The sequence below is a fragment of the Pangasianodon hypophthalmus genome, chromosome 5 (assembly GCF_027358585.1).
Source record: "Pangasianodon hypophthalmus isolate fPanHyp1 chromosome 5, fPanHyp1.pri, whole genome shotgun sequence".
NCBI lineage: Eukaryota > Metazoa > Chordata > Actinopteri > Siluriformes > Pangasiidae > Pangasianodon > Pangasianodon hypophthalmus.
In genome coordinates this window covers 5,399,266-5,426,185 of record NC_069714.1, presented here as the reverse complement: position 1 = coordinate 5,426,185, position 26,920 = coordinate 5,399,266, and the positions used below count along the sequence as shown (strand labels likewise).

Genomic DNA, 26,920 nt, shown 5'->3' with positions numbered 1-26,920 from the left:
CATGGCATTACCGCAGTGTGAAACTTTTTTCAATATCTGTAATTACATTTTCATTTTTAAAAGACAAAGCAGTTTTTTCCCCCCTACTTTTGGTCAAAACCCTCCCAATGTACACTGTAGCCTATAATCAACATATTAAGCTTAATGATGTTTAATTTTTTTAGAATGACATTTCAGCAGACATTGCTAAACGACATGAACAAATAGGCAAAGCTTAATCAATTATTGTTATGCAAATTGAGAATTCTGCCAAATTCAACTAAAATTCATAAATCGATTAGGAAAACCCAAAGAAAACAGCCTATAACTTGGTATTCCTTTTCGTAACCTCAGGAGGGTCTCCTCAACTCCGAGTTCAGCAAGTGACGTCAAATCAAAATGGCTGCTCACAGCATCCATAGTAAATAAAGTAGCACTTCTTTACGTTTAAATGTGTTACACTGCATATACAACTATTTGCTTCAATATATATACAGACATCAATCAATATACAGACATACTTACTTGTTAAATCTAACGCTGACTATAAAGATGGCTGTTTTAAGTAGTAAATAAACAATAAAACTGAGCAATCACAGTCCATCGACTGGACATCTGAGAAGTCTATCACATCACCATAGCAACGGTGAAAACTGATGACAATTCTAAAAAAATATAGACCAATAACTTGGTATTTTACTTCCTCACATTCCTCCTACTGAAAAAATTTCTGATATAAGCAAAATGCAATTATTTTGTATTTAAAAAAATACAAAATACTCTTTAATTACCTCCTTACTGTCACAAAAATTAATCACAAAATTAATTACAAAATTCAGAATAGCATTCAAATGGTGAAATCCGTTCCTACAGCCCTAATATATATCAAGGCACACCATTATATCTGCTGATTAGTGCATAATAATAAATTAAAATAAAAAATATATATCCTTTTGCTTGAACTCTTCTTTAAAATCATCCACAGGTAGGCAAAGGTAATCTGATGTGGAATAAAAGTTCTGAGTTTTATCTGTTCATAAAATCTTCTATAAAAACATCAGATAACATGGCCTGTGCGCTCGGGCTCTAATACGACAGAACTGATGTCTAGCCAAGTGCGTTACGGAGACGCACTTGACGTGGTGTGACATCACTTTACCCGTAGATGAGGTAATTGTTCTCCCAGCGATAGCGCATCTCCAGCACAAACTCCTGCCACAGGTGGGCCACAGCTCTCATGCCGCCGTGGTAGAAATTCACCAAACACACGCACAGCGCCAGCCTGTAGGTCAGACAGTCCCACGGAGCCGACTTCAGCACGCTGAACAGATTCTGTCCAAGAGAAACACAAGACACATGCTGGTGTTGAAAATTTATGTGATATATATATATATATATATATACACATACAGTACTGTGCAAAAGTCTTAGGCACCCTTTTTTTTTTTTTTTAATACAAACTTTGTTACAGATTTTTATTTTATGACTACATTCTACATTACTGATTCGGTACAAAAACATTTTAGATTTCCAAACATTAGTTTTCCAGCACAAAAGTAAATGTTACAGAAAACTGTTTGTAAGTCAGTAAAGCAAGCAGCAGATTACATAAGACACAGTTTTCAGACAAAAAAACAGAATGAAGGCTGACTGGTGAAGTGCAACGGTCAAAGTCTCCAGAAGAACTGTGGCTGCTTCTGCAAGATGTTCAGTAAAACTTACAGCTCATTTCTTTATAAAACTGCACAAATTGTACCCGAGACTACTATTTTTTTTTAAAGCGAAGGATCGTCACACCAAAATATTGACTTTTTTCTTTTATTACTGTTTATTGCTCTTTACATTATTTTTTTTAATGTAGAAACATTTAATTTCATTATTTTTGAAGGCATCTTTGCTCTACAGGATTTGCATGTGCATATATCTATCTATCTATATATATATATATATATATATATATATATATATATATATATATATATATATATATATATTCATATATCAGCATATTATTTTCACCGCATGAGTCCTGCTTAGTACATGGTAAAGTTAAAGAAAGATAAATCAATATCATATGGTGCAAAATGAACCGGATATGAGACATAACAAAATGAAAATGTTATGTCTCGTAGGTGCGCTGACTTTATTTGTTACGTCTTGTATCTGCATGATGTTATGTCTCAACCTTTGCACTTCGTCACTGCCTCAAAGAACTAAGAATGATCAGAGACGAACTCCAGCACTGTTTACAACTTACACAAGCCATTCAGTGTTGACTTTTGGCTACATTTCATTCCTGGATTTATTGTTACTCATAATATGTAACACTCCACAGTCTATAAGCTCACTAATATCGCAGCGCATATTAAAACAAGAAGCCAGTGTAAAAATAAGATACACTTCATTAGTTTAATTGACCGCTTCACTTAATTTAACGCATACAGTACAACCCAAATGCCCTCTGCCATTAACTGTTGTGGTTACATCATTAATCAAAATTTTATTAAGTCGATTCTTAAAACAGAGACTTGCTTTACAAAATCCTATTAAATTCAAATCTATCTGAACATCCTGTTTACAGACCATTTGCTTCATTTAATAGTAACACAACAGTACACTTCTAAATCGTTATCATCCCTACGTTCAGGACACACTGTTTCGATTTCTATTAGTGAAGAATAATGGTATCTTATATATATATTACGTACGTATATATATATGTATGTATGTATGTATGTATGTATATAATTAAATAAAAAAACGTCCTTGGTTCCTGATCATTTTTTGTTTGCAACTTAACTGAAACAAACACTAATGACCGAATCTGTATCAGATTTCACAAATCCATTCAAGATCTTATTGCTCTGAGTCTTGCAATGATGATCTCACAGAAAGGTAGACTCATACAACGATGCAGCAATAATACAACGTTTAAGCTAGGGCTGCACTTACGTAGTCCTCCGTTTCTTTATCTTGATCGCTCTTTCCTCCCGCGTTCGACTGAGGTGCTTTAGCTTCATTTGAGTCTGATTTGTCCAGTGCTGCATCTGGGAAAAGATACTAACAGAAACATCTGCTATCAGCAAGCATGTCTTTTACCTTCACGCATCTTCCAAATGAAAAAGCGTTCATTGTAATAACTGTTTTTGGTGACACTGGTGACATAATCCTCCGCTCCTCATCTACCAGCAAGGATGCAATTAGTTTCGCTAAACCAATCGACTCTTAATTGGTCCCAGAACATAAAAAGACTCATTAGCAAAACCTGCAATCGTGACTCACCAGTTCAGTTGTAATTTTCACTACGAGAATGTACAAACACCATGCACTAATCGCAAGCAATGTTTTATTCACCAATGAGTCACTGCTGAGGCTCTCAGCCAATAAGATCAAGGCAATCGGAGAACAATAAAAAATACAATTTATAGATTAAAGGCACTCATGACACATTAGGAAATATAATTAATAACAATACACAAAAACTTCATTACTTTTCTTTCAAGCAAAGAGAAAGCAAAGGAATTATCTTGTCTTAATGACTTTTTTTTGGCATGCTTAGAACAACTTTCCAGTTTAAAGCCCTTTATTAATGATGACCTCAATCCAATCTAATCCAATCCAATCTAATCCAATCCAATCCAAAGCTGCTCTTGGCAAAAAAAATCAGCCTAATCAAAATCAGAACCCTCCCTGAATCAATCGTAGATGTATTTTGGGGTCTTTATTCACCCTTGTTGGATTCCTGACTCTGATTGGTCAGAAGGTGTTGATTAAGTTTCTACAACAGCAGCTCTGATAGTAAGGTCAGCTGCAATTCAATCACAGGTTTATATTAATTGCACTTGATCTAATACGTCAACGTTTCTATAGTAACATAATTCACATGGATTTGTATGGCAGATGCTCTACATAACCTAAGACTAATAAAAAAAAAAAAAACAGAGAAATCTTGAGACTGAATGAAAACTAAACTGTGAGGATTTCTGTGAGAAATTTTAGAAGGTTTATTTAGAATTTTTGGAAGGAGTCTCCAGTGTCAGCACGTAGTAACAGTCAGAGGCAACGCTGTAACTGTTTCATACACAGTAAAGTCTTCGGGACAGAGGATTTTGTGCTTTTTGTGGTAACATAACAAGGTGTGTTTTTTCTTTTGGTCCATTTTTTGGGTAAAAAAAAAAGAGGCTGGTGAGGGAGCAACTGTTTATAGCTGCTATAACACAAGTGAGAACAGGAACTAACTTGTTTCACAGACAGATGTTCTCACATTTAATTAATCATAAACAGATACTTACATTTAATGAATAATAAATGTAATTGTTGGAAAATTGCTGTGGTGGAATTACTAAAACACTTGAGGACATGCAAAAATAGAAAAATAATCAACTTCAGTGTGGTAACTGTTGATTCTGTAAGGAATAATTCACAACAGTCTGGCTATAATAATGCATACCCCCTCTCACTTACGTCATAGCTGCGATAAACAGTCGTTCTCTCAGCAGCCTCTCTCTTTTTTCCTCGCTTTTGACCACTATCTGGGGTCTTATAACTGGTCTGGTCTGGTCTTTATTCACCCCATATACCACAGCACTGTAGAATTTTTGATTCTGATTGTCCAGAAGGTGCTGATTTTCTATAACCGCAGCTCTGACAGTAATGACTGCTGCAAGTCAATTACAGGTTTATATTAATGGGCTTGCTAATATGTTATTCTCTCTCTATCAAATCATTCTCTCTCTCTCTCTTTCTCTCAGCCTGCCACTTTACAGAGAAACCAGAAAGCGTAAAGTCTAGTCTCTTGAGACTTTCCTGTTCCGGGAAACTTCCATAATTTCTTTTTTTTCCATACATTTTATTTATTTATTTAAATTAAATGTTATTTAATTATTTTTTAATTTTATTTATTAATATTTATATACATATATGTTTATATGTTCATTATTATTCTTAGATTATGTGGAGCATCTGCCATGTAAGTCCCTGTGTATGAGCTATAGAAACAATAATGTATTGGAATGAGTGCTATCGTTCGTGTTAAAAAAAAATAATGCAGACCTTTTGACCAATCATGAGTCGAGAATATATTTATATATGTAACAACACACACTGCTATGTTTTATTCCTTGAAAAGATGATAACTACACTCCTTAATCAACAAGGTCTTATCATTGTTTAAGCTAGGTCAGGTTTCATTAGTTGGACAAGTGAGTTAGTTGGATTTCCCTTAAAGAGAGAAAAAAACAAATAATATCAATTATTTAACTGTCTTTTCACATTTGCCTCCGTTTATTAATGTCAGTCCTACACGCTGAAAATGTCACAAAAAGTATAAAAGCTTAGGTTGGGTTTCATTAAACACGGACTATAATATCTTGACTTATTTATAGCTGCCATTTCAGATTTCCAGCATATGAGATAAAACGGTTTAGCTGAATAGCACTTTAAGCTCATCATACTGATGTCAGCCACAAAGATAATATCAGTGACTATAAGTTTACGTCTGTGTGCAGAACTTCATATTGAGGATTTATCGCTCATCTCTAACTTCACAGTTGTGAGATGGAAATGGCAGTGGGAGGAAACATGCTCACATTTAACCTGTGTGACTGAGCACATCCAGGGCTGGGCAGAGAAATGATGATGACTGAATACTGAATACACTTCGCAACATGTGTTCAGTAATGCACACGGTTACAATATATAAACAGTGACTATATTTAAAATACATCCTGAAAAGACACATGGGAAATAACTGTGCTGTATAACCTTTGTATAATTTTACTATAAAATGATAGCACTAGATATTAGATAGGAGATACTGATTATCTTTATGCTATATGGTTTATGATATGAATATATGGATACATAGAATATTCAATGAGCAACATGAATGGAAATTTGAGACCAACTACTCAAAAACCTCCTTTTACTGCACCATTAGTATTTCAGGTTGATCCTGCGTAAGAAAAATTAAAAATACACGTGCAGTATACGTGTGGCGATCTGGGAAAAGCCTTAGGATGCAGCTGAAGAATCGACTCTTGACCAAAATTGTCTTTTTCTGCCTATAACATATTTGGACATTTCTACTTTAAGGAACCATAAATAATTTTTATATCGTAAATTTTTACAAAAAATATTGCAGATTTACTTTTATTTATTTACCTTTTATTCTTACCTGTTCTAACTTCTATGAAGGTCCTGTATATGGAGCCGGTTCAACAAACATGGCTGTAAAATCTGCCTAACTTGTCTTAAACCTTGCTAGCCAAGTGTGATTTCCTCACACAGTAAATGTCACACTTTGATCAAGTTATTGGATAGTTAAATGCTGCAGAAAAATGGACATAAGTCTAACCAATTCAGTTTTTAGTCAGATGGATCAAAAGAGAACAAAAAGAGCAAAAAAATTGGCCATGCTCTTCAGATAGGAGGGATGGTGTTACTGTCTCTTTTGTCAATCATATGTATGTGGAAGAGGGCAGACAGCACTTTTCCTCCGAGTGTGTTACACTGCCCTGTGATGCAGCAGTTTGAAAAGATATGGTTGGCTGACTCCGTTTGTCTGTGATGCTCTTGTTCTGCAGTCAGAATGAAATCTTTAAACGCGATTTAGTCCTGTTTCACTTCTGGGTGGTAACCAGACTTTAAAATGAAACACAGTTCACTTCAGGAAAGTCTCTAGTTTCAGAACTATATAGAAGAAAATGTCAAAATTTCTCCATGTGAGGATTTTCTCCACATATACTATACAAAAGTTTGTGGACACCTGACCATCACACCCTCATGTGCTTGTTGTACAGCCTATTCCAGATTTAGTCGCCTTTGCTGTAATAATAAGTTTACTCCACTCTTCTGGGAAGGCTTTCCACTAGCTTTTGGAGTGTCGCTGTGGGGATTTGTGAACACTTACTGCTGCTCTCTAGTGTACATGGTGATATGTAAATAATTCATAAATACATATCGGTGGTGTGTTGTTTAAATAGTGGAGAGGTATACAAAACGTTCTCCTAAAAATGCAAAAAGTAACCGAACACTGAATACTGCCTTTTCAAAATGTATCATGGACTGAATGCATATACTTTGGTTTAGTATTCCTGAATACATAACACCATAACTTGTCTTGTATTACAGCCCAACACTGAGCACGGTCCTGTGTGTGTGTGTGTGTGTGTGCATGTGTGTGTCTCACCAGTAGGATAGAGTTGAGCACGTCGTTATTGAGTGGTGACTGATCGTTGCGGCGGTGCCGGCGAATGCGTTTGCGGGCGCTGTGCACCATGTTCGAGACGGACAGCTTGGGGATCGGCACCGCTGTGGGCTCTGTCAGCTTGGACAGCGCTTGAGTGATGTCACTGTTTTCTGAGAAGTCAAACACCCATAAACAATAAAAAACGTTCATGCATCCACACAGCATTAATCATTTCTGCATATCCTGTTTATTTATTAAGTGTTAATGCTGAGTGTTAATGCTCAGTTAGCTATTATGGTAAGCCCTGTCTTAGATCCCGTTTTATCCAATATTCAGTGGAGTGAATTTAAATTAGTCTCTGTACAGACATGCAGAGAAATCACCTTAAATTTAAAATCCACTTTTTCCCCTTTTGATTTCATGCCGTCACGACTTGTTAAACAAACTTTTTGAGACTATTGGTTCAGATTTAGTGACTATTATAAACAGTCGTCTTCTAACAGGGGTTGTACTGGATTGTTTTAAATTAGCGTCTATATTACCTATCCGTAAGAAGCCTTCACTTGATCCTGCAGTTCACTCAAATTTTAGACCAATTTCCAATCTTCTGTTTCTATCGAAAATGTTAGAAAAAATAGTATTTTTGCAATTGCAAAACCATTTGAGTATTGGTGGTATTTCTGATGTTTTTCAGTCCGGTTTTAAAAGTTTGCACAGTACAGAGTCTGCCCTTCTGAAGGTTTTTAATGATATATTAATTAGTACTGATGCGGGCAATATTATGGCTTTAGTGCTTTTAGACCTTAGCTCAGCATTTGATTTTGTTGACCACGGTATCCTGTTGTCTAGGTTGGAGCATTGCATAGGTATTAGGGGCACTGTATTTAACTGGTTTCGATCTTTTCTGTCCAACAGAAGATTTTCAGTCAGCACTGGCAAGTACTCCTCTTCTGTAGCGCAGTCTACATGTGGTGTTCCTCAGGGATCAATCTTGCCACCGATATTGTTTTCACTGTATATGTTACCCATGGGATCTATATTTAGGAGATTTGGTGTATCATATCATTGCTACGCTGACGATACTCTGCTCTACATACCACTTAAACGTGATGATAATTCTGCTCTAAATCAATTAACTGTCTGTCTCCTTGAATTGAAAACGTGGCTTACAAATAACTTTCTACATCTAAATAATGATAAAACACAAGTTGTTTTGTTCACACTACCGAGCAAAAAGTTACTCGTGTTGCTTGAAGTTTGTCTCATGTGGGTGTGCTTGTGAACTGTCTGGTGTTGTTTTAGTCCCAATGAGAAACATTAATGAAATCAGTGTTATAAGATTTTTCTTTCATTTTTGTGCATCAAACAGTAAATGGGCTCTAACTGCACGTAGGAACTAAAGCTGATTTCTAGCACAGTCTACAAACCACAACTACAGTGGATAAAATACATAAATAAATAAATAAATAAATAAATAAAATTCACACCCCTGTTAAATTGCAGGTATATATGATGCAAAAATGACAACAAAATTAGCCTAAACTTTGCCAAAAGTTAAATACAATCACCCCAAACCATGTGGCAAAATGTGTTATGGTCTGATGAGACTAAGGTAGAACTTTCTGCGAATAATTCTAAAAGGTATGTTTTGGCACAAAAACAAGACAACTTATCACCCAACGAACGCCAAACCCACAGAGAAGCATGGTGGTGGCGGCATCAGGCTATGCAGCTTCTCTTCACCTGGGACTGGGACTCTAGTCAAGATAGAGGGAGTCATGAATCTATTTTGGCACAAACCCTGCAGGCCTCTGTTAGACAGCTGAAGATGAAGAAAAAAAATTCACCTTCCAGCTCGACAATGACCCAACGCACAAATTCAAGTCAACAAAGCACCAGCCCAGTCAGAGCCCAGGTCTAAAACTTGTGGAATGACTTGAAGAGGGCTGTACACAGAAGATCCCCTCACAATTTGATAGATCTGGAGCATTTTTCCAAGGAAGAGTGGAATAAAACTGCCAAATCAACATGTGCTATGATAGTAGACTCTTACCCAAAAAGACTGAGTGCTGTATTTCAAGCAAAATGTACTTTAACAAAGTATTAGTTAAAGGGTGTGCACACTTACGCAACCAGGTTATTGTAAGTTTTTTCTTTTTCTTTTCCCCTAATATGTTTCTCTTTGTTTTTCACTTGAATTTTGTTGGTTGCTATATCACATTATAGGTCGAAAAAGTTCACACATGATTTATCTTGGTTTCATTTTTTACATCACACAAACCTGTAGTTGTAACAGGGGTGCTTATTTATAGATCCACTGTATTTACTCACAATCCCTTAATAGCTTCTTAGCTACATATTTCCTTATGTTTCCTTCTTAATTATACCTGCTCCAAACTCAAAATGCTGCCTACTTTGGCAGTCTCCACATGAATGCAATGCCGGCTTTGAAGCATCCAAAATCATCAAGCGTGTTGAAAATCACGACGTTTTTCGATTATCAGCACTAGAATCCACAGCCATCATAAGCTTTGTTGATGAACAGGAGATGAAAATATTTAGCACTGAGAGGGTCCAGAAACTGACCTTTGCTTTCCTCCTCGGCTGAACTCTTTCCCAGTATCTCATCCGTGGTCTCCTTCCGGCTGCACAGCTTGAGGAACTCCATGAGAAAGTCGCCTGGGGTTCAAACAGGTGTCAATCAAGGCTTCTGGCATAAAACCAGTTCGATTTATTCAACCATATCAATCTATTCACTTCTGCTCACATGAACACACTCTTTCTTACATTCTGAGTGTTTCAATCTTGCTGCAAAAAACAAACCTCACTATTCCAACCAAATAAAGATATTTTTTTTTTGCAATTTGAGAAATAAACCTCACATAAATGTACTGGTCATCAACATCGAACCCTCCTACATTCCTACATTCTTTCTACTAAGACCAAGTAGGTGTGTCTACAGAAAATACTTTTTAAACACTTTTTCTGGGGCTTAATTTTGCACATTCAGCTCTATAGCGCTGAAGTCCTGTGTATTTTTCCACAGGGAGCAATCAGACAGATGGATGGGACTCAAAGCTCCCTGCTACAATATCCGCAGCCTTATGGGTACTATTGTGAAAACAAGGGTACCTCTGTGAAATATTGCAAGGTAAAAGTTAAAAGTTGGGAATCTAACTGATGGTGACCCTCTACCAACGAAGGCTTTATTGCCATTTTTGTACGAGAGGCTCCGTGTGTCTAAAGCAATCGTGCACAAACATCAGACAGAACCCGACTATGTTCCCTTTCTGTTTTCTCTTTCTCATTACATTATTAAATGTGATTAGAAACACTACAGACAGCAAATCCTACATCACTCTCTACCTCTTGAGTCATTACCTGCATTTTACACTTCACAGGCTACATGATACCTTCCCGGCTAACTTTGTGTAGTCATCAAAGTGTGTTGCGGTGATTAAACAGAAGATTTACGACTAGACTTTGCTCAAAATTCTCTCATGTACAGCCCAGAAAAAGCTGGCAGAACGACATGACACATGCCCACTCATCCACTCTTTTTTTCACACCTTTAATACTTCCCTGCTGTGATGTTTACTCAAATAAAACAGTCTATCTAATGAATAATAATATTAATAATAACAATTGTGCATCAAGCACTACATTTCTAATGACCTAGTTTAAGGTAACAAGTACAAGTGTGATATTCTTACCAAGCAAACATTGGGGATTGTCCGCTTTCCGCACTCTCACGGACCAGTGAGGAGCTTGGAGTGGGTCCAAATCACTAAGTGAGCAGAAAGAAGACATGCGGCCTCAGCTCATAAGATCATACGAGTAAAGAGAACAACAAAGCAATGCACAATTCATTACGAGTAAACAGTAAGAAACTTTCAATTAAAAATAAAAATGTTAGAATTCAAACTTGATAGTTAAACACCCTTGTTTCACTGAATCACCAATTCGATTCATTTATAGGGCACTTTCACAGGAAAGGTTGCCACTTGAGATGGCACAATACCACAGTTTCTTTTCCAATACTAATACTGAAACCTTGAGTATCAACCCATTACAATCGATAGTTTTCTTTAGAAACTGCTAAACTTTGCCTTTTTTTTTTTAAACTGAAGCACTTCATAGTTAAACTCTTTTCCTCAAAATTCACGTAAACATATTAAATGCAATAAAGTATAAGGTATAAATATAATAAAATCAATCCTAACGAGAAAAAAAACAGTCAAGACTCTTTATACGTAAACATTTACAGTTCCAAAAATAATTTTTTTTTCCAAATCCAATTTCAATCTTATCATCAATATCATGTAACATGACACCCTCTAGAGGAAATCAGCATTTAATTAATTATGCATGTAATGCATTTGCACTGTTTGAACACCAGAGGTCCCAATCTGCACAACCCACAGAGCTAAAATATATAGAGAGCACGCTCGTCCATTGATCGTGTTCTTTCGTGAAGAGCCTGTGAGATCTGCACTTGTGAATGCCGATACCCCGATAGCTCCAGATTGCCACGACCAATACGCATTACACATTATATGGTTACATGACCATGTTATGACGGTTAAAAAAGAGCTCTTCAGTAGCTTCCAAACAATACCAAAGGCCACAGAAAACGGGCATTTTAGCCGAATTTGGAGCTCTATTTCTGCTATGGAGCTCATTATGTATCAGTCGATCATCAGTCCCCAGGTCAAACACATTGTTTTTTTCAATCAAAATTTTTTGGGAGAATTAATAAATTTATTTATTTATTTTTAAGATGAACCTGTAGTACATTGTGTTTACAATATTAAATGTCTGCAGCAATTTGAATTATATTGTTTTGCATTGTTTTGTATATTTGTATTATATTGTTTTGCATTGTTTATAAATCAGAACTAAAAAAGGTGTCTTCCCAATCATAAGTTTCTTCTTTTAAATTTATTTTTAGGAATAATATTCAAAATTGAATCATGACAAAGCGTACCATTGCACCTGTTTCTGCTGGTCTCAGCCCGATATCCATGCAAAGAATGCAAAGAAAATAGATTTTAGAGTGAAAATTCCAGATTTTACATATGTTTGACCAAATTTGACTATTCATTTTGAAAATTCAAACACAGATATGAGCAAAAAATGTCTTTAGCATGTACATCATGTAACATGTGTTTTACTACACCAAAATAATGTTTTATTGTGTAATACTCATCCCTGGATGTCTCTGCCAATTCTCATGAAACTGCAATCCACAAACTGTTGATAGCAACTGATGGACTGTCACCGGGTAAATTTTGTTAAAACATTTCTTTATATTTTCTGTAATAATAAGATGTAGACTGAATAACCCAAATAGTGCTATTCACTGGGATTTACACTCTAAAAGAGCTAATTTGCACATCTCTTGCTGATAATAAAGGAGCTGCATTAGTTCTGGTTCTGTGCAATACACTACAATGTACAAATCACAAAGGGACCCAAAGCTGCCATGAAAAAGTGTCCTCTCCTGGATATCGAGAAAAGTTATTCTTCAAGAGAGTTATGTTGTTGTGGTAACAAAGTTGTAAATCTATTTTCTTAGAGCATTTACAGCAAACTAATAAAAGAAACCATAGTTTGTACCCACGTATATACAGACAAGCACTAATGTAAAATATGTTTTACAAAATGGTCCTCTCCTCAGCATATCGTATATGTGACAGTGGAGAATAATGATCACTCTGTATATGCATTAACATCACTTTTCCCTGATATTGACCGTCATAAATGTCAACTTATTCTGTTAAATTTGCCACCAGAGAAAACAAACCTTGCTTCTCACAAGTGTTTAGCTAAGAAGGGAAATTAGTAACTAGCATTTCGATGATGTTCAATCAAAAAGACAACATTAGGGCTTCATTTTTCAAGTACGATAAGAATGGATTTATGCGCAAAGCGTTCCACTAACTAATGTACTCGACTTGATCGGCTTCAAGTCATATAATTTATATGGATTACTGCACTTTCATATTTGGACTATACTGTAGAGTTTAAACTGCTTATTTTTATTATGTTCACACCATTTAGCAGACGCCCTTATCCAGAGCGACTTATAGAAGTGCTTTGGAGTCTCTATCAAAAACACATCCTCATGCTAGTTCACTAGGTCAGGGACTAAGAGCACCATCGAGAACATTTAGTGAAAACCAGTTGTTCTATATTTTACGCAATAATTAAAGAATAAAAAAATAAAGAAATTGAATCAACGCAAACTCATAAATTAAGACAAATAACTAGCTCACTAATAAAAAATGAATCATTTAATTATGATAACAGAAATAGCACTGTATAAACAGAGGATGAGCTGGAATGTATGTGCATAGCCGTTAACTGTACACAAATGCCTCAGCTGATGGAAGATTTAGCACTTGCTTATTATTATTAATGTTATATATTACTAAATATTTTTATTGGCATAGAAGTGAGTCAAAATTACTTCCATTTCCGCCTTTCAGCCTCTACCCTGATCACTCGTTTCATGCTCAAAGTTGTGTGTGCTCTTGAACTTTCATGGAGTTTTGTGGGTGTCACGACATTTAAATGAGCTGTGCCATGTACTTGCTGGGTTATTTACAGGTGGTAGGCATTCATCAACATACACACGTAAGTACGAAGAAAATCAGCGTTTCTGAAACTTTTGTAAATCTGGCGTAACATTATAGTTTGTTTGGTTTACGCAAAAATTTACACACCTTTCCTAAAAGATTGATAAATAAGGCCCATTGTTTGTATGTTGTTCAGGTCATTAAGATAGTAAAAAGTAAGATTTAAAAAAATGTATTTAAAATCTTGAGGACTTTAAACCAAACAACAAACCTGATGGTGACCATGTTCAGAAAGGACATGTTTGTTTAACACCTTGCCGTTAATCTGACTTTCCAGTAAAGGACTTGCTTCAATTCATTTCCAGTGTTTATAAAATTAATAACATGCAACTTAGGGTTTTCTTAGACTTGGGAATCTTCACAACTGAGCTGCTAGTCAGTACCTAGGAGGCAGTATTTTTGTTTCTATATTGCAATTCTCATTCATTCATTCATTCATTCATCCATCCATCTTAATTAAGTACTTTGTCCTGATCAGGGTGACGATGGGTCCAGAGCCAATCCCGGTAACTCTGAGCCCGAGTCAGGAGAATTCACTCAAGATGGGTTCCCGAGTGGCGCAACAGAAAAGCGTTCACCCTATCGTCTGGAGATCGCTAGCTCGAGATTGGCCGTACTCTCAGGGTGAGAGGCGTGGCATATTCTCCCTTCCCTGTCAATCACAGTGACACTAGCCAATCACACATGTCTGTGAGCTCATGTATGCGGAAGGGGGCAGATAACGCTTTCCCTCCAAGTGTGTTACGCTACCCTGTGACACAGAATTCACGGCTTCACGTGTCATTCAGGAAGCATGTGATACTCCTCACCTTCCTAGAGACCTAACTGGTGAGTGGGAATTCGTCAGGACTAAATTAGGGAGCAAACTGTGAGGGGGGAAAAAAGGAAAGAAAAAAAAGAATTCAGCCAAGATGGGACACCAGTCCATCGCAGAACACCATGTACACATATATATAGCATTTGTTTGTCATGTTAAACATTACATCCTCTCCTGAACTAGGTTTGTTCTCATGCAGCATCAAATTTTGACCCCCTATAGCTTTTGCTGAAATATAGCTTTTGAGCTGATTTTTTTTTTTCTTTTATGTTCACTTGGAAGAAGTCAGAATCTCTTTTGATATATTGACATTTCAAAGATGTGGTGATGATTTTTTTTTTTGTGTGAGGACAATTCCTTAATATTGCTAGTTTTGTGTACAAAGATAAAATTTTGTCAGTTAAAAAAAAAACTATACCTAATAATTGCATAAAATACAGTAAATCATTCTAGAAATACTGCGAGATTAATTTCAAACATATAAATGGAAAATGATAATGTTCCTGGAACAGCACTTCTCTGTTACGTGAGAAATAAAGTAAAGTTTAAAAATTCTGTTGTTAATGTTAGGAACAAAGCAGTAAGCGATTATGCTCAGAAATTTCATTTCCCGCTCCATGATACGTGCAAATCCCCATTTTTCAATGCAAATAAAAGGTCAAATTGACACTAAATTGCTAACATTTCATTCTCTTGTATAACAAACCGTCTACATAATCTAAGCCTAATAATAAACGCTGTTATTTAACATAGAAGAATCTAAATTTATTGGTGAAATTTTCTACAAGGAGACATTTATTTAACATTTATGGAAGGAGTCTCCAGTGTCAGTCTCCAAGATTTCCACATTGATAAAGTCTTCAGGACAGAGGAATCTGCACTTTTTCGGTTCCTCTAGAACATGAAAAGCTGAGATTTTTTGTCTTATTAACCTCAATAGAGAGAAAAAAGAGAAGAATGACTGTTTATATCCATTATAACGTAAGCGATCACAGACTTTTCACAACAGTAAATGTAACTAAAAAAGGTTAAAAAGCACAAAAGTGTTACTCTGTGAGTCCGCTTTGTGTGTACTTGTATCGTATCACCCCATCATGGATTATTTTCCTATAACTGTACACATTCTTTACATAATCAACAATTAGAAGCATATATTTTTCAATAACACAAGATTAGCAATAATGTTAACGATTTCTGTAAAACGATTCCGTTATTAAAGAGAAATGATGTTAAAACTGAATATGGACATTAATAACAAGCTCGAAAAGCACTAGAAAGTTGTTCTCGATATTCAGAATGATTTATATATTTGTTAAATAAAGAGTGAGAACAGTGAATTAAAAAAAAAATGAAAAAAGAGACAGGAGTACTTCTTACTTGGGAGGAAGTTTTGACATATTTCAAACCATTAGGTTTCGCACCTGTGTATCAGATGCTCTAGAGTGTACTAGAGGACATTTATCACACTCTCAATGAGAAACAGCGTGACCCGACCCAGAGCTACGTTCGCTTACAAACCCGTGAATGACCACCAGCTTGCTGTGGCATAACAAATGCTATTCGAATCTTAATGATCCTTCAAAAGGATTGGAGGTCATCAAACTGTTAATGAATAATAACCATACTTTAACGCAAAAAAATCTAGAGCAATGTTGGCTTTGAAAACCCTGAATGGCCGACAGCGTATTCATTATTCCTGGCTCATTAACAACATACGATTAAACGTTTGAAAACAACGGTTCGACAAAACCGTGAGGTCATCTAGAGCAAGGACAGAGTAGAAAATCTCAAACAAAAAAAAGTCGACGGCTTTTGGGGAAGGCCGCTACATCGACGCTGCATCAGCCTTGAACGAGCTGAAATCATTCGGCTGGAGAGGATTTTTCATGGAGAACGGCGCCATTGTTTGCTCGAGCACCCTTCATTATTCTCTCGCTCCTTATCTGCAGGTGAGAGTATTTGTTCTTCTACTTCAAAAAAAAAAAAAAAAATCAGGCCCCAAAAAAGGCCCTCTTCAGAAGTGAGAGCCTCCATCACATCACACGCAGGCGCTGCTGAATTGCTGACAGGATGAGGAAGAGCGCAAAAACAGCGTTAATGCCACGCAACAGCTCACTGAGCAGCTCTACACTACAAAAAAAAAAGCGTAAAATCATTCGGCGCCAATTAATTGCAGCTCAGGCGGCGTCCGGTGCTGGTGTCGAGCTACAAGGCTCAAACGCAGCATGCACACACACTCACACACACACTCTCACATACACACACGGTCTCTCTCTCCCCTCTTTCCACCCCCACTAACACTGTGCTGGAGCTGCGAAAAATTATTATGGGTAACAGGTTCTTCGAGAGGTGACAAAAAAATTAATTTGGCACAGACATCATCGGGGTGTTTTGAATTTTCGCACCTGCTGCATATTCATGCGTCGTCGTCCCCCCACACCTTCTGATTACCTCATCGCTCACATTTCATTTCTTTTTTTTTTTTTTCTCTCCCGTTTCAACTTCATAAAGCCACTCTGAGTTTTATAAGCAGCTGAAAACATCTGGTACTCACGAATATACGTCGTTGTCCACAACTATGCCTTCGGTTAGGTGGGGCCAGGTTGTCGCGAGGTGCAGCTCACTAAAGGGAAAAAAAAAAAAAAAAAATCAGTATATTTATTTATAATTCATTTCTCTAAATGCCTCAAGCAGGATTGAATATTTATGCCAAAATATCTGCGAGTGTCTTCAATCTAAATCATTAATGCTGTTTTCTGTTGACATCTTTTCACCGTGATTTAATCAAGTGTGTGATATTTTGAAATATGGAAATGTTGTGCAATGTTGTGCCAAAACCTTATTGGATCTTCACAAGCGCCGAACGGAAGTTTGCCAAACTCGACGCCTCCGACTTCTCCGGCGAGCAGGGCGTCAAAGTCTGCAATAAAACAGAATATATGACTATCGGGGTAATTTTAGATTTTATTTCTGTGGTTTATCCAGCTGTAATAATATGGCGCACGCGTCCCTCGCACTTCTCCCACATTAATCCATTAAGATATAATTGGAAGAATATCATTAGGCTGAATAAATATCTCAAGTGCACCTTAATACAGAGGTAAACATTCATGCCTCGATGAATCCACTGAGTAAACATCATCTTAAGGCGTTTCTATTCGGTGCTGCCGGAGAGATATGACTCCATGGCAACAATGAAAAAGCTTTGGGGTGTAATAAAAATACAGCTTCCATGGCACTAATGCGGTGAGTAAAATGTGCTGGTTAGTAGTGTATGAGTGCAGCCTACAGCTGAGGTTCAGGTTTAGGGCTCTGGAAAATGACCCAAAAAAAAAAAAAAAAATGGAGGCATTCGGAAGTGTTATTACCGAATAATCAAATGCTCAATCTGTATAAATGGAAATGTCCAGTTTAACGTTAACATCAAATAGGACACTTCTGCTAGTCCTGACATCATTATTCAGCCATCTTGTGCTAATCAACACCAACTATTTCAGCACAATCCTATTCCTAGCAGCAGTAAAACCATTTCAAATAAATATTCCATGTCTATGCAGTTCTCTATGTTGCTGTGGACGTTTTTTGGTTTTTTTTCCCTTTAGCAGAAGCTTGTAACCAGCAATAAGATCATATGTGATAAAATCAACATTGTCAAATAACAAGCAGGATCATGTTGATGCAGTTGCACACTATCGTAGATAAACCCCAACTGCTCAATAAAAAAAAAAAATAATAATAATTTAAAAAAAAAAAAAAAAAAAAAAAAAAAACAGACTTCTGAAGCTTATACAGCTCTATTAACCAGTAAGCTGTACATTAACCCATGAACTCTCGAATCTGATTGGGCAGAAGGTGATTAATTCTCTATAACAGCATGCAATGCAAATCACAGGATTATGTTAATGCATACGTTCCAATACGTTATCGTTTCCATAGTAACAGCTAATTCACGAGGACTTGTATAGTGGACGCTCAACATAATATACAACTAATAATCACTGACTTGTTATTTAACAAAGAAAAAACGGATCTCTACGGAGAAAATTTCTCTTATTTATATTTTACAGAAGGAGTCTCCAGTGTCAGCGTTTTGTATCAGTCAATACAGTTTCTCAGTAACACACAAGCTGTGTGTTTTTTGTCTTATTACCTTCAAGAGAGAGAAAAATAGATATTCAGGTGCAATCTGAACGGCCATTTACACCTTCTATAACATCTAAGATGATAACAGGAAGTTATTTTCCAGATGTTGCACAACACTGTAACTAGACTTGACCTATATACAGATAAAAATAATGATGTGTCATGTTTTCGTTACAAATTTTAGCAAATTTCTGTGGTATAAGAGGAATAAAACACTCCAGGACATGCTTTTATAGGAAAATACTCAACTTTGGGGCTGTAACAGCTGCAATCACACCACCTTGTTGTTGATGGTTTTCCTATAAGAACACTCCCTGTCCTGTTTTATTCCTGACAACAGGGTTTGAACAGCAATGTGAGACTATCTGTAATATTAAAGCTAGCCAATGCAAGGTCATAATAGCAGCTAGAGGCATTTCTAATACTAGATAATATCAATCAGCTCATTTTGTGTTATTAAATTAGATAATCTGAGATATGATCCTGATACTAACAGGGGTCAGAAACATAAACAAGCAAATCCTGAAGAAAACTAAAGTTTGCTTTTTATTGCCTACCATATAATAGTGGAAGTGTAATAGCTAAAGGTGTTTCAATTCCACTTAGCAGGCTCCACTGAGCATCTCTGATGGTTTATAAGGGCTAGATTTATATCTATAGCTGTTGGCATGTACAGCACTGGCATAAAATCTACCTTAGTCCACCAATTTCTAAGTAAGAAAGTAAGTAAAAAAGTCACCTACCACACATCAAATAACTGGAACAGATTACACGCACATTTATTCATTAATTCATGCACTGAATAATTATTCATTATCACTTGAAAGCAACTTTCAAGTACGACAGAATCCAGAGGAAGCAGGTGATAATTAAGGGTCTTGTTCACGGGTCCAGCAGTGGCTTGTGGCAGTGTCAGGACGTAAACTGACAACCTTACGGCCTTTGATAAAACAACGAAGCTTACCCGCTGATTTAGCACTGCAGAACAGATAAAGGTCTCTGATAGCGTTTTTCACGCCACCGACAATCTCTAATCATCTGCTAAGCATATTGCCATATTTACAGCTAGATGCACTGTCATGTGTGACAGAAAATGTTAGGGGAGAAAAATGACCTCACTCCACTCAGCAATCAGGAAATTCATAATAAACAGAGCAAGACAAGCAGCAGTAAAGCTTATAGAGAAAGGGAAGAGAAGACAAGGCAAGGCAAGTAAACGCATGGAAAGAAAGGGGACAGGCATGGCAAGGCAAGAAAAATGGGAAAGGAAAGGAAAGGAAAATGAGCAGGAAATAAGATGGAAAGGAAGGGAAAGTAAAGGAAGGGAAAGTAAAGGAAAGGAAAATGGGAAGGAAATAAGATGGAAAGGAAAAGAAAATGGGAAAGAAAATGGGAAGGAAAGACAAGGAAAATGGGACATAATGGAAAATAGAAAGGAAAGGAAAAGAAAGGAAAGGAAAGACAAGGTAAATGGGAAGGAACGAAAAATAGGAAGGAAATAAGATGGAAAGGAAAGGAAAGGAAAATGCGAAGGAAATAAGATGGAAAGGAAGGAAAAGTAAAGGAAAGGAAAATGGGAAGGAAATAAGATGGAAAGGAAAGACAAGGTAAATGGGAAGGAACGGAAAATAGGAAGGAAATAAGATGGAAAGGAAAAGAAAATGGAAAAGAAAATGGGAAAGAAAATGGGAAAGAAAGACAAGGAAAATGGGACATAATGGAAAATTGAAAGGAAAGGAAAAGAAAGAAAAGGAAAATAGGAAGGCAATAAGAAGGAAAGGGGAAGGAAAGCCAAAGGAAAGAAGAATAGGAAGGCAAAAGGATGGGAAGCAAAGGAAAAAGGAAAGGAAAGGAAAATGGAAAGGAAGGAAGGCACAAACAGGCACAAACAATGAAAGAAAGCTCTTTAGCTGGCTACCTACATCATGTGCAGCCCCAGGGGGGAAAAAAAAAAAAATAAAAAAAATATATATAAAAAAAACCCTCCCCCCTACCCCGCTTCCCGCTGTTAGGAAGTCGGGGTCAGAGCGCAGGGTCAGTCATGATACAGCGCTCCTGGAGCAGAGAGGGCTAAGACCTTGATCAAGATCCCAACAATGGCAGCTTCAAGGCCTGGCACTGCCAAACTGCCACTGTCAGACCCTTAACCCTCCCTGCTTCATGAGCACCGTATCATGACTGACCCTGTACTCTGATCCCAACTTCCTAACTGCAAAGAATTTCACTGTACTGTAATGTATATGTGACAAATACATGCTTTCTTTCTTTTATAAATTCAAGTCTGAGAGGCCAGACTGGGGAAACCACAAATAGTTACGGTGCATCTTATGAGCTTATGAAAAGAAAGCAATTTGAATCAGAAAATATTTCCAGGTCATTCCAAGTAACCAGAAATAAGTGAATCATAGTAGGATAAATACAAAATAAAGCACAATGGGGCAAAATAAATAAATAAATTATTTAAAAAAAAAAAAAAAAAAAAAAAAAACAATGACAGGGTGGTGTGATGCGGCCCGGCGCGAAGCGGCTAATGTTACTACCCCAAAGTTGCTTACGTTTCAACAACAGCATGTCCCGAAGTGCTTTATTCCTCTTATACCTCGGCAACTTGCCAAATATGACAATTTCTTTTTTATTTATTAACGAATGACACACATATAGTTGCATTTAACACTGTCCAGCATCTGCAAAACAACTTCCTGTTATCACGTACTTTACTGCAGCTTATTTTATTTCTTTCTCTTGAAGCGAATAAGACAAAAAAAAAAATGCAGTTTGTCATGTTCCTGAGGACATTCTCGTGTCGGAAGACTCCTTCCAAAAATTCTAGACAGCTCCTCACAGAAAACTTCAGCATATCACGATTACAGAAGTTGTTTTATGTGTTTATGTGGAACATCTGGCATACAACTCCCTGTGTATGTTGTTACTATAGAAACAAGCTCTTTGCTCGCAGCTGGAACTACGGTCAGAGCTGCTGTTATAGAAAATCAAATCAACACCTTCAGACCAATCGGATTCGAGAAGAGCAAACAGGAAATATAAGATCGTGAAATAAAAACACAGGATATGAGTGCATGTGGAGAGCAGGCCACTGGCTATGGCTCAGGTTCTAAACTTTCACTGTACGGACCGCATGAGTATAACGAGGGGGTGATGGAGGGAGAAAACCTACCAGGAGGCTGCTGGGGCCAGGAGTACTGCTGCCAGTCTTGGAGGATGTAGGTGAAGCGGATGGCGATGTTGATGGGTGGTAGCGGTGTCAGCGGGCACCCCTGTGGGTTAAAAACGTGACAAGAAACAGTAGCGAGGCATAAGTTACAATAAAAAAGGAAGGCACATCTGCACCTTTGAGCAGGACGAACATCCGAGAGTGCGAGGTATCAGCCAGGAAACTTCTCAGCCAACACCTAGAGGCTTTAATCCGAATATAAGCAGCTTAAATATCTTAATTAACACATACGCCTTTATTTGGCTGCACTTTTCTCCCCACTGCCCTTCAGAGAAAGGAAAGATTTATTACTTTTTTCGGCAAGATATAACCCCCCATCCTTATCGTTCTTACTCACTATTTTGGCTTTGAAGATATCCAGCAGGCCTGAGAGGTGGTTGTATTGGCTGGGAACTTTGCGCAGATGCACCATCTCGAAGTCGGTGCGAACCCCGGGGCCCTGGCACTCACCCGCGTACATCTTCCTCCACTTCTGCTGGATCTGCACGAACAGCGGCACCTGGCTACACACACACACACACACACACACACACACAGAGAGCAAAGTCAGGAGCTGTGAGAAGGCCATATGTTAAATCAAAAGTGAACATGAAGGTGTGTCACAATAGCAGACAGCACATGAGATCGCTCAGTGGAAATAGTCGTCTTATTGTACGTCTCCTAATATAGGCTTAATAATAACTGAGCCATATGGAGAAAAAAAAAAATATATATATATATATATATATATATATATATATATATATATATATGAGCTAGTGCAACACTAATAAAGCCCAGAAAATATACACACACTAGTTTAACACTTTCTGACAGTTTGTGCCAGCACCAGCACTAGTACCAGCATTAGTGTCTTTAAATACATGAGTGCACTTACTGTATTTTTCTCCCCTAAAGAAGAGGAAAAAAAATATTTGTTTATAAAGTAGGTAGAGAAATGTTGGAAAAGTAACTGCTGGATAAACACACCTGCCCTATAAAGTATTTTTGGGCTTATTTGCTAAAACTGTGTGTATGTATGTGTGTGTGTGTGTGTTTGTGTGTGTGTGTGTGTGTGTGTGAGTGAGAGAGTGAGAGAGAGAGAGAGAGAGAGAGAGAATAACTTCATGGGCTTGATGATATAGCAATATAATATTGCTATAATAAATAATGCCACAATAAACTTTTCTGAGGCATTGGAATATATTTTATTGAAAAAATTATATATTTTATAATTTGAATTTTAAATAAATGATGGGAAGCAGCTGATTTGATGTTAAAATTCTCAATTTAATCTTTAAAATTGTAAAAATAAATAAAATAAATAAATAAATAAATAAATAAATGTGTGTATATACCAATACATATACACACAGGGTTATATTTTTTAATAATTTTAATAAATATACATTAATTTTTGTAGGCAATCATAATGCATTGCTGGCAGATCGTGAGCAAATCAATTCTATATATTGTGATTTATATCACGTATCATAGAAATGCCTTTCAAAAATTCAGGAATGATTTTTCTGTCATATCGCCCACTCTTACTCTCATGAACTGGTGTGCTGCTCTATGTGATGCAGCAATCCTGCAACGTCAGACTATTAAAAAAGCAGCTTGTTATGCAATGCCGGGTTTCTGCTGTAAGATTTTCAGCCCGATTTTGCTATCGTAGGCCAAAATCTCACACTCTGGTTGCGGAATTCTCTGGTTGTGACTTGAGATCGGCGTCCTCATCACGTATAATGTGACGCACTGCTATGAAGCTCGTATTAAAGCCACCAATTAGAGGACGGCTTGTATACGATTACGCAAAACTCACGGAACGGCTATAAATACAGTTACCTGAAAACATGTAAAAGATAAAAATATCCTTAAAAATACCTCAAGATCACGTAGAAGGATGTTTGTTTACGCAGCCTTATTTATGACTTGAGCAGAACCTAAATTTTTTTTTAATCACAGGTCTATCGTTAGCGGATCTTCGTCATATAATGGGACGTTATCTCAGTCTGTTACAGAATTCTGGCAATATTTTGTGAGATTATTTCATACAGCGTGACACGTAATAATTTTCAAAGACCACTGTTTAAGAAAAAAAAAAAAAAATGCTTTTTATTACAACCCAGCTACACAGCTGTTGCATATTTGTCCTGTATAAAGAGTAATTGAACTCTACTCTGTCTAGGGCTTTGATCTTATTGCACGTATGAATTGAATTTGCATTCATTTGTATTTCTGATGCATTTTGAGCACAATCCTGTCCTCCCAATGAGCGGCTTCAACCAGGAAACTGCCACGCAAAGCACTTTTATCTTAATGAAGCACATTTATTAGTACTATCATCCTCCTGTTCGTGCAGCGTGACCGTGTTGGCTGAACTGCAATAAGCACGCTCTGTTATGATGAACTGTTCAGCTGTGATGATAACACAAATGATGAAAAAAAAAGTTACGATCATTACATTCTTCGCTTATGGAAGAACGACGTCGCTCTAGAGGAGCAGATAACGGAGGATATCGGGGAAAAATTTTTTTTTTTTAAAAAAAAGCGCATTGGAATTGAGGACCGATCCTCAAAACGCATGTCAACAGAGCCACCCAGTGGCACAGCAGAGTCATTAACGCTAACACACGCAGATGAGGTCATTAGTCTTTCAAAAAGCCTGCGAAAACACCTGAGCACCTGGAATCCATTACACTCCACACGTGCCCGAGATGAAGGATTTAAATGTTAACTCATACGCCGGACTGTTCATCACAAGAGGTGCTGGAAGCGTTTCAACACATTCTGCATACAGCTAAATGATGAAAATCATGGCGCTGTGCAGTGCTGCACTTTTATCAGTGCTATTGATACTGTTTTGTTCAAAACACCTAAAAAAGGGAACAATCGCCCCCAGAAATGCAGTGACCCCGTGCCCTATGAGCCTGCAAAAGAGAAGGAAAGCGAGTTGCCGGGGGCGACGCGTTCATCCTCTTGCATCTCAGCGGGATGTGTGCTGTAACCTATTGTAGAGCGTTGCTCTTGGAAACCGGTCGCCCACACACACACACACACACACACACACACACACACACACACACACACACACACAGCCTGTGTTTCACAGAAAACAGCTCAGGACGATGCAGTGATTGAACACGAGCCCTGTTTTTCAGGCAGGTCATGTAACCGAACGTTACAAACATACAACGTCCTTGTGTAGGTAATTAACTCAAAAAAACGTGCATGAGGACAGCAGCAATGACTCAGATGCACGTGTTCATATTCTCAAACGTCATTTCGAGCTCACGTCAGACAGACAGTAGTACAATAAGCAGCTTTAAATCAGTCTGTGACATGCTACAAAGCAAAGCAGCATACACGCGTGCTCCTCCAGTTGTCACTATGATGGTAGACTGCTCTAAGTTTCATGCTAGCATGTGCATGAAAATCCCATATTCATGCTCAATCATATTTTTCGCTACACTGCTAAGTAACGACGTTATCACGAGGATGTATTTAGAGCTGTAAAGGCTTCGGCTCAAGAAACAGCACAGCAACAGTGAACAGGAAGGAAAAAAAAAAAAAAGAAGTTAAACTAATAAGAGGGTTTGAATTGCTGTTTTGGAGGCAGTAATGCATTATGTAAAACAGAACTCCTGGTACATTACTCTACCAAACGTTTGTTTCATAAAACCGAGAGACAAGGCATTTATCTTTGCACAGACTTGGATGTACAGGCAATTTACACCTTGATCTCTTTCTCTCGCTCTCTCTCTCTCTGAATTTCATGTGTGTGTGTGTGTGTGTGTATGGGTTTTAACACTGAAAACTTTTTAACTCTGAAAGCACAGCATACAAAACAATTCACATGAATCAATATGCAGTTTCTTTCCACTGTCCTGTGCCTCTACTCACAAGCAACGTTTGATATTTTCTCAGTTTAAAATAAAAGCTTTCTTGGAATAAACCACGTCCTCCAGGTTTGTCTTCATTCACTGGCTTCGATTCATTTTTAAGGTAAAGGTGCAACTGTTTAAAACAAAAACCATTTAAATAGGAAAATTTAGTCAAACTTGTCTATGATTAGCACGTCAATGATATTTGTCTCATCTGACTATCACTTATAGCATGAGTTATCAAACTTTCTGCAGCCAGGGATCCCTTAAATGCAAAATAGTTCCCTGAATATTTATATTCATATTTATTTTATGAGCATAATCCTAGTACTTAAATATCAGGCTAATTATTCAAATGTGTACAGTAATATGTAATATGGCTGGAGCTTTTTTCATTCCTCGACTTTCCAAAAGAACATTCAATAATAAATATAAAAACTGATACTTGTGTGTTGTGTAATATTGATATTTCCCTGCTTGCGATTCACCAATTAAACCTACGTGGTTAACGATTTAATGGTCCAGAACCGTTTTAATCGCTGTGCCAGCATCAAGTGCTATATTCATGGCAAGAGCAAAGTTATAAATATATAGATAGATAAATAAATAAAACTAGATTTTATTTCACATTAATGAACTCAAAATATTGTCTGTTATGTGAGAGGGGGCGGAGCTTCGGGGCGATGGCGGTTTACACCAAATGAGTAAAGGTTGGCAGGGCTGGTAATATAATATAACGATTTTAAAATACATCACGTGAAGCACATCATCGTCAGTGATGTTTTCCTGGAGTTCTTGAGTGTTTCAGGTGTTTTGAACATCAGACGCCCTCACCCAGCCGACCCAGCCGACCCAGGCGACCCAGCCGACCCAGCCGACCCAGCCGACCCAGCCGACCCAGCCCGGGGTGATCACGCCCTGGCTTGTGTTCAAGTAGCTTATTTTCTACAGTTTACCCCACTCGCCCTTCAGCCTTGCCAACATGCCTAACATAACCAAACCCACACAGGCCTCCCCAGTGACTGAGGCTGTAGCGAATCCCAATGGTTCCAT

General features: G+C 37.3%; 1 protein-coding gene across 3 annotated transcripts in view; it reads right to left on the bottom strand.

Moving 5' to 3' along the window:
* rab3gap1 (RAB3 GTPase activating protein subunit 1) overlaps positions 1–26,920 on the bottom strand; it is a 67,870-nt gene that overhangs the window by 31,489 nt on the left and 9,461 nt on the right. For all 3 annotated transcript variants that reach the window (XM_053234064.1, XM_026928135.3, XM_053234065.1), the window contains exons 7-15: positions 22,339–22,504; positions 21,945–22,044; positions 17,465–17,546; positions 17,181–17,249; positions 10,882–10,955; positions 9,755–9,847; positions 7,169–7,338; positions 2,932–3,039; positions 1,139–1,311 (exon numbers count right to left, since the gene is read on the bottom strand). In XM_053234064.1, coding sequence (XP_053090039.1) covers positions 1,139–1,311; positions 2,932–3,039; positions 7,169–7,338; positions 9,755–9,847; positions 10,882–10,955; positions 17,181–17,249; positions 17,465–17,546; positions 21,945–22,044; positions 22,339–22,504 — 1,035 coding nt within the window. The remainder of the gene's footprint in view (positions 1–1,138; positions 1,312–2,931; positions 3,040–7,168; positions 7,339–9,754; positions 9,848–10,881; positions 10,956–17,180; positions 17,250–17,464; positions 17,547–21,944; positions 22,045–22,338; positions 22,505–26,920) is intronic.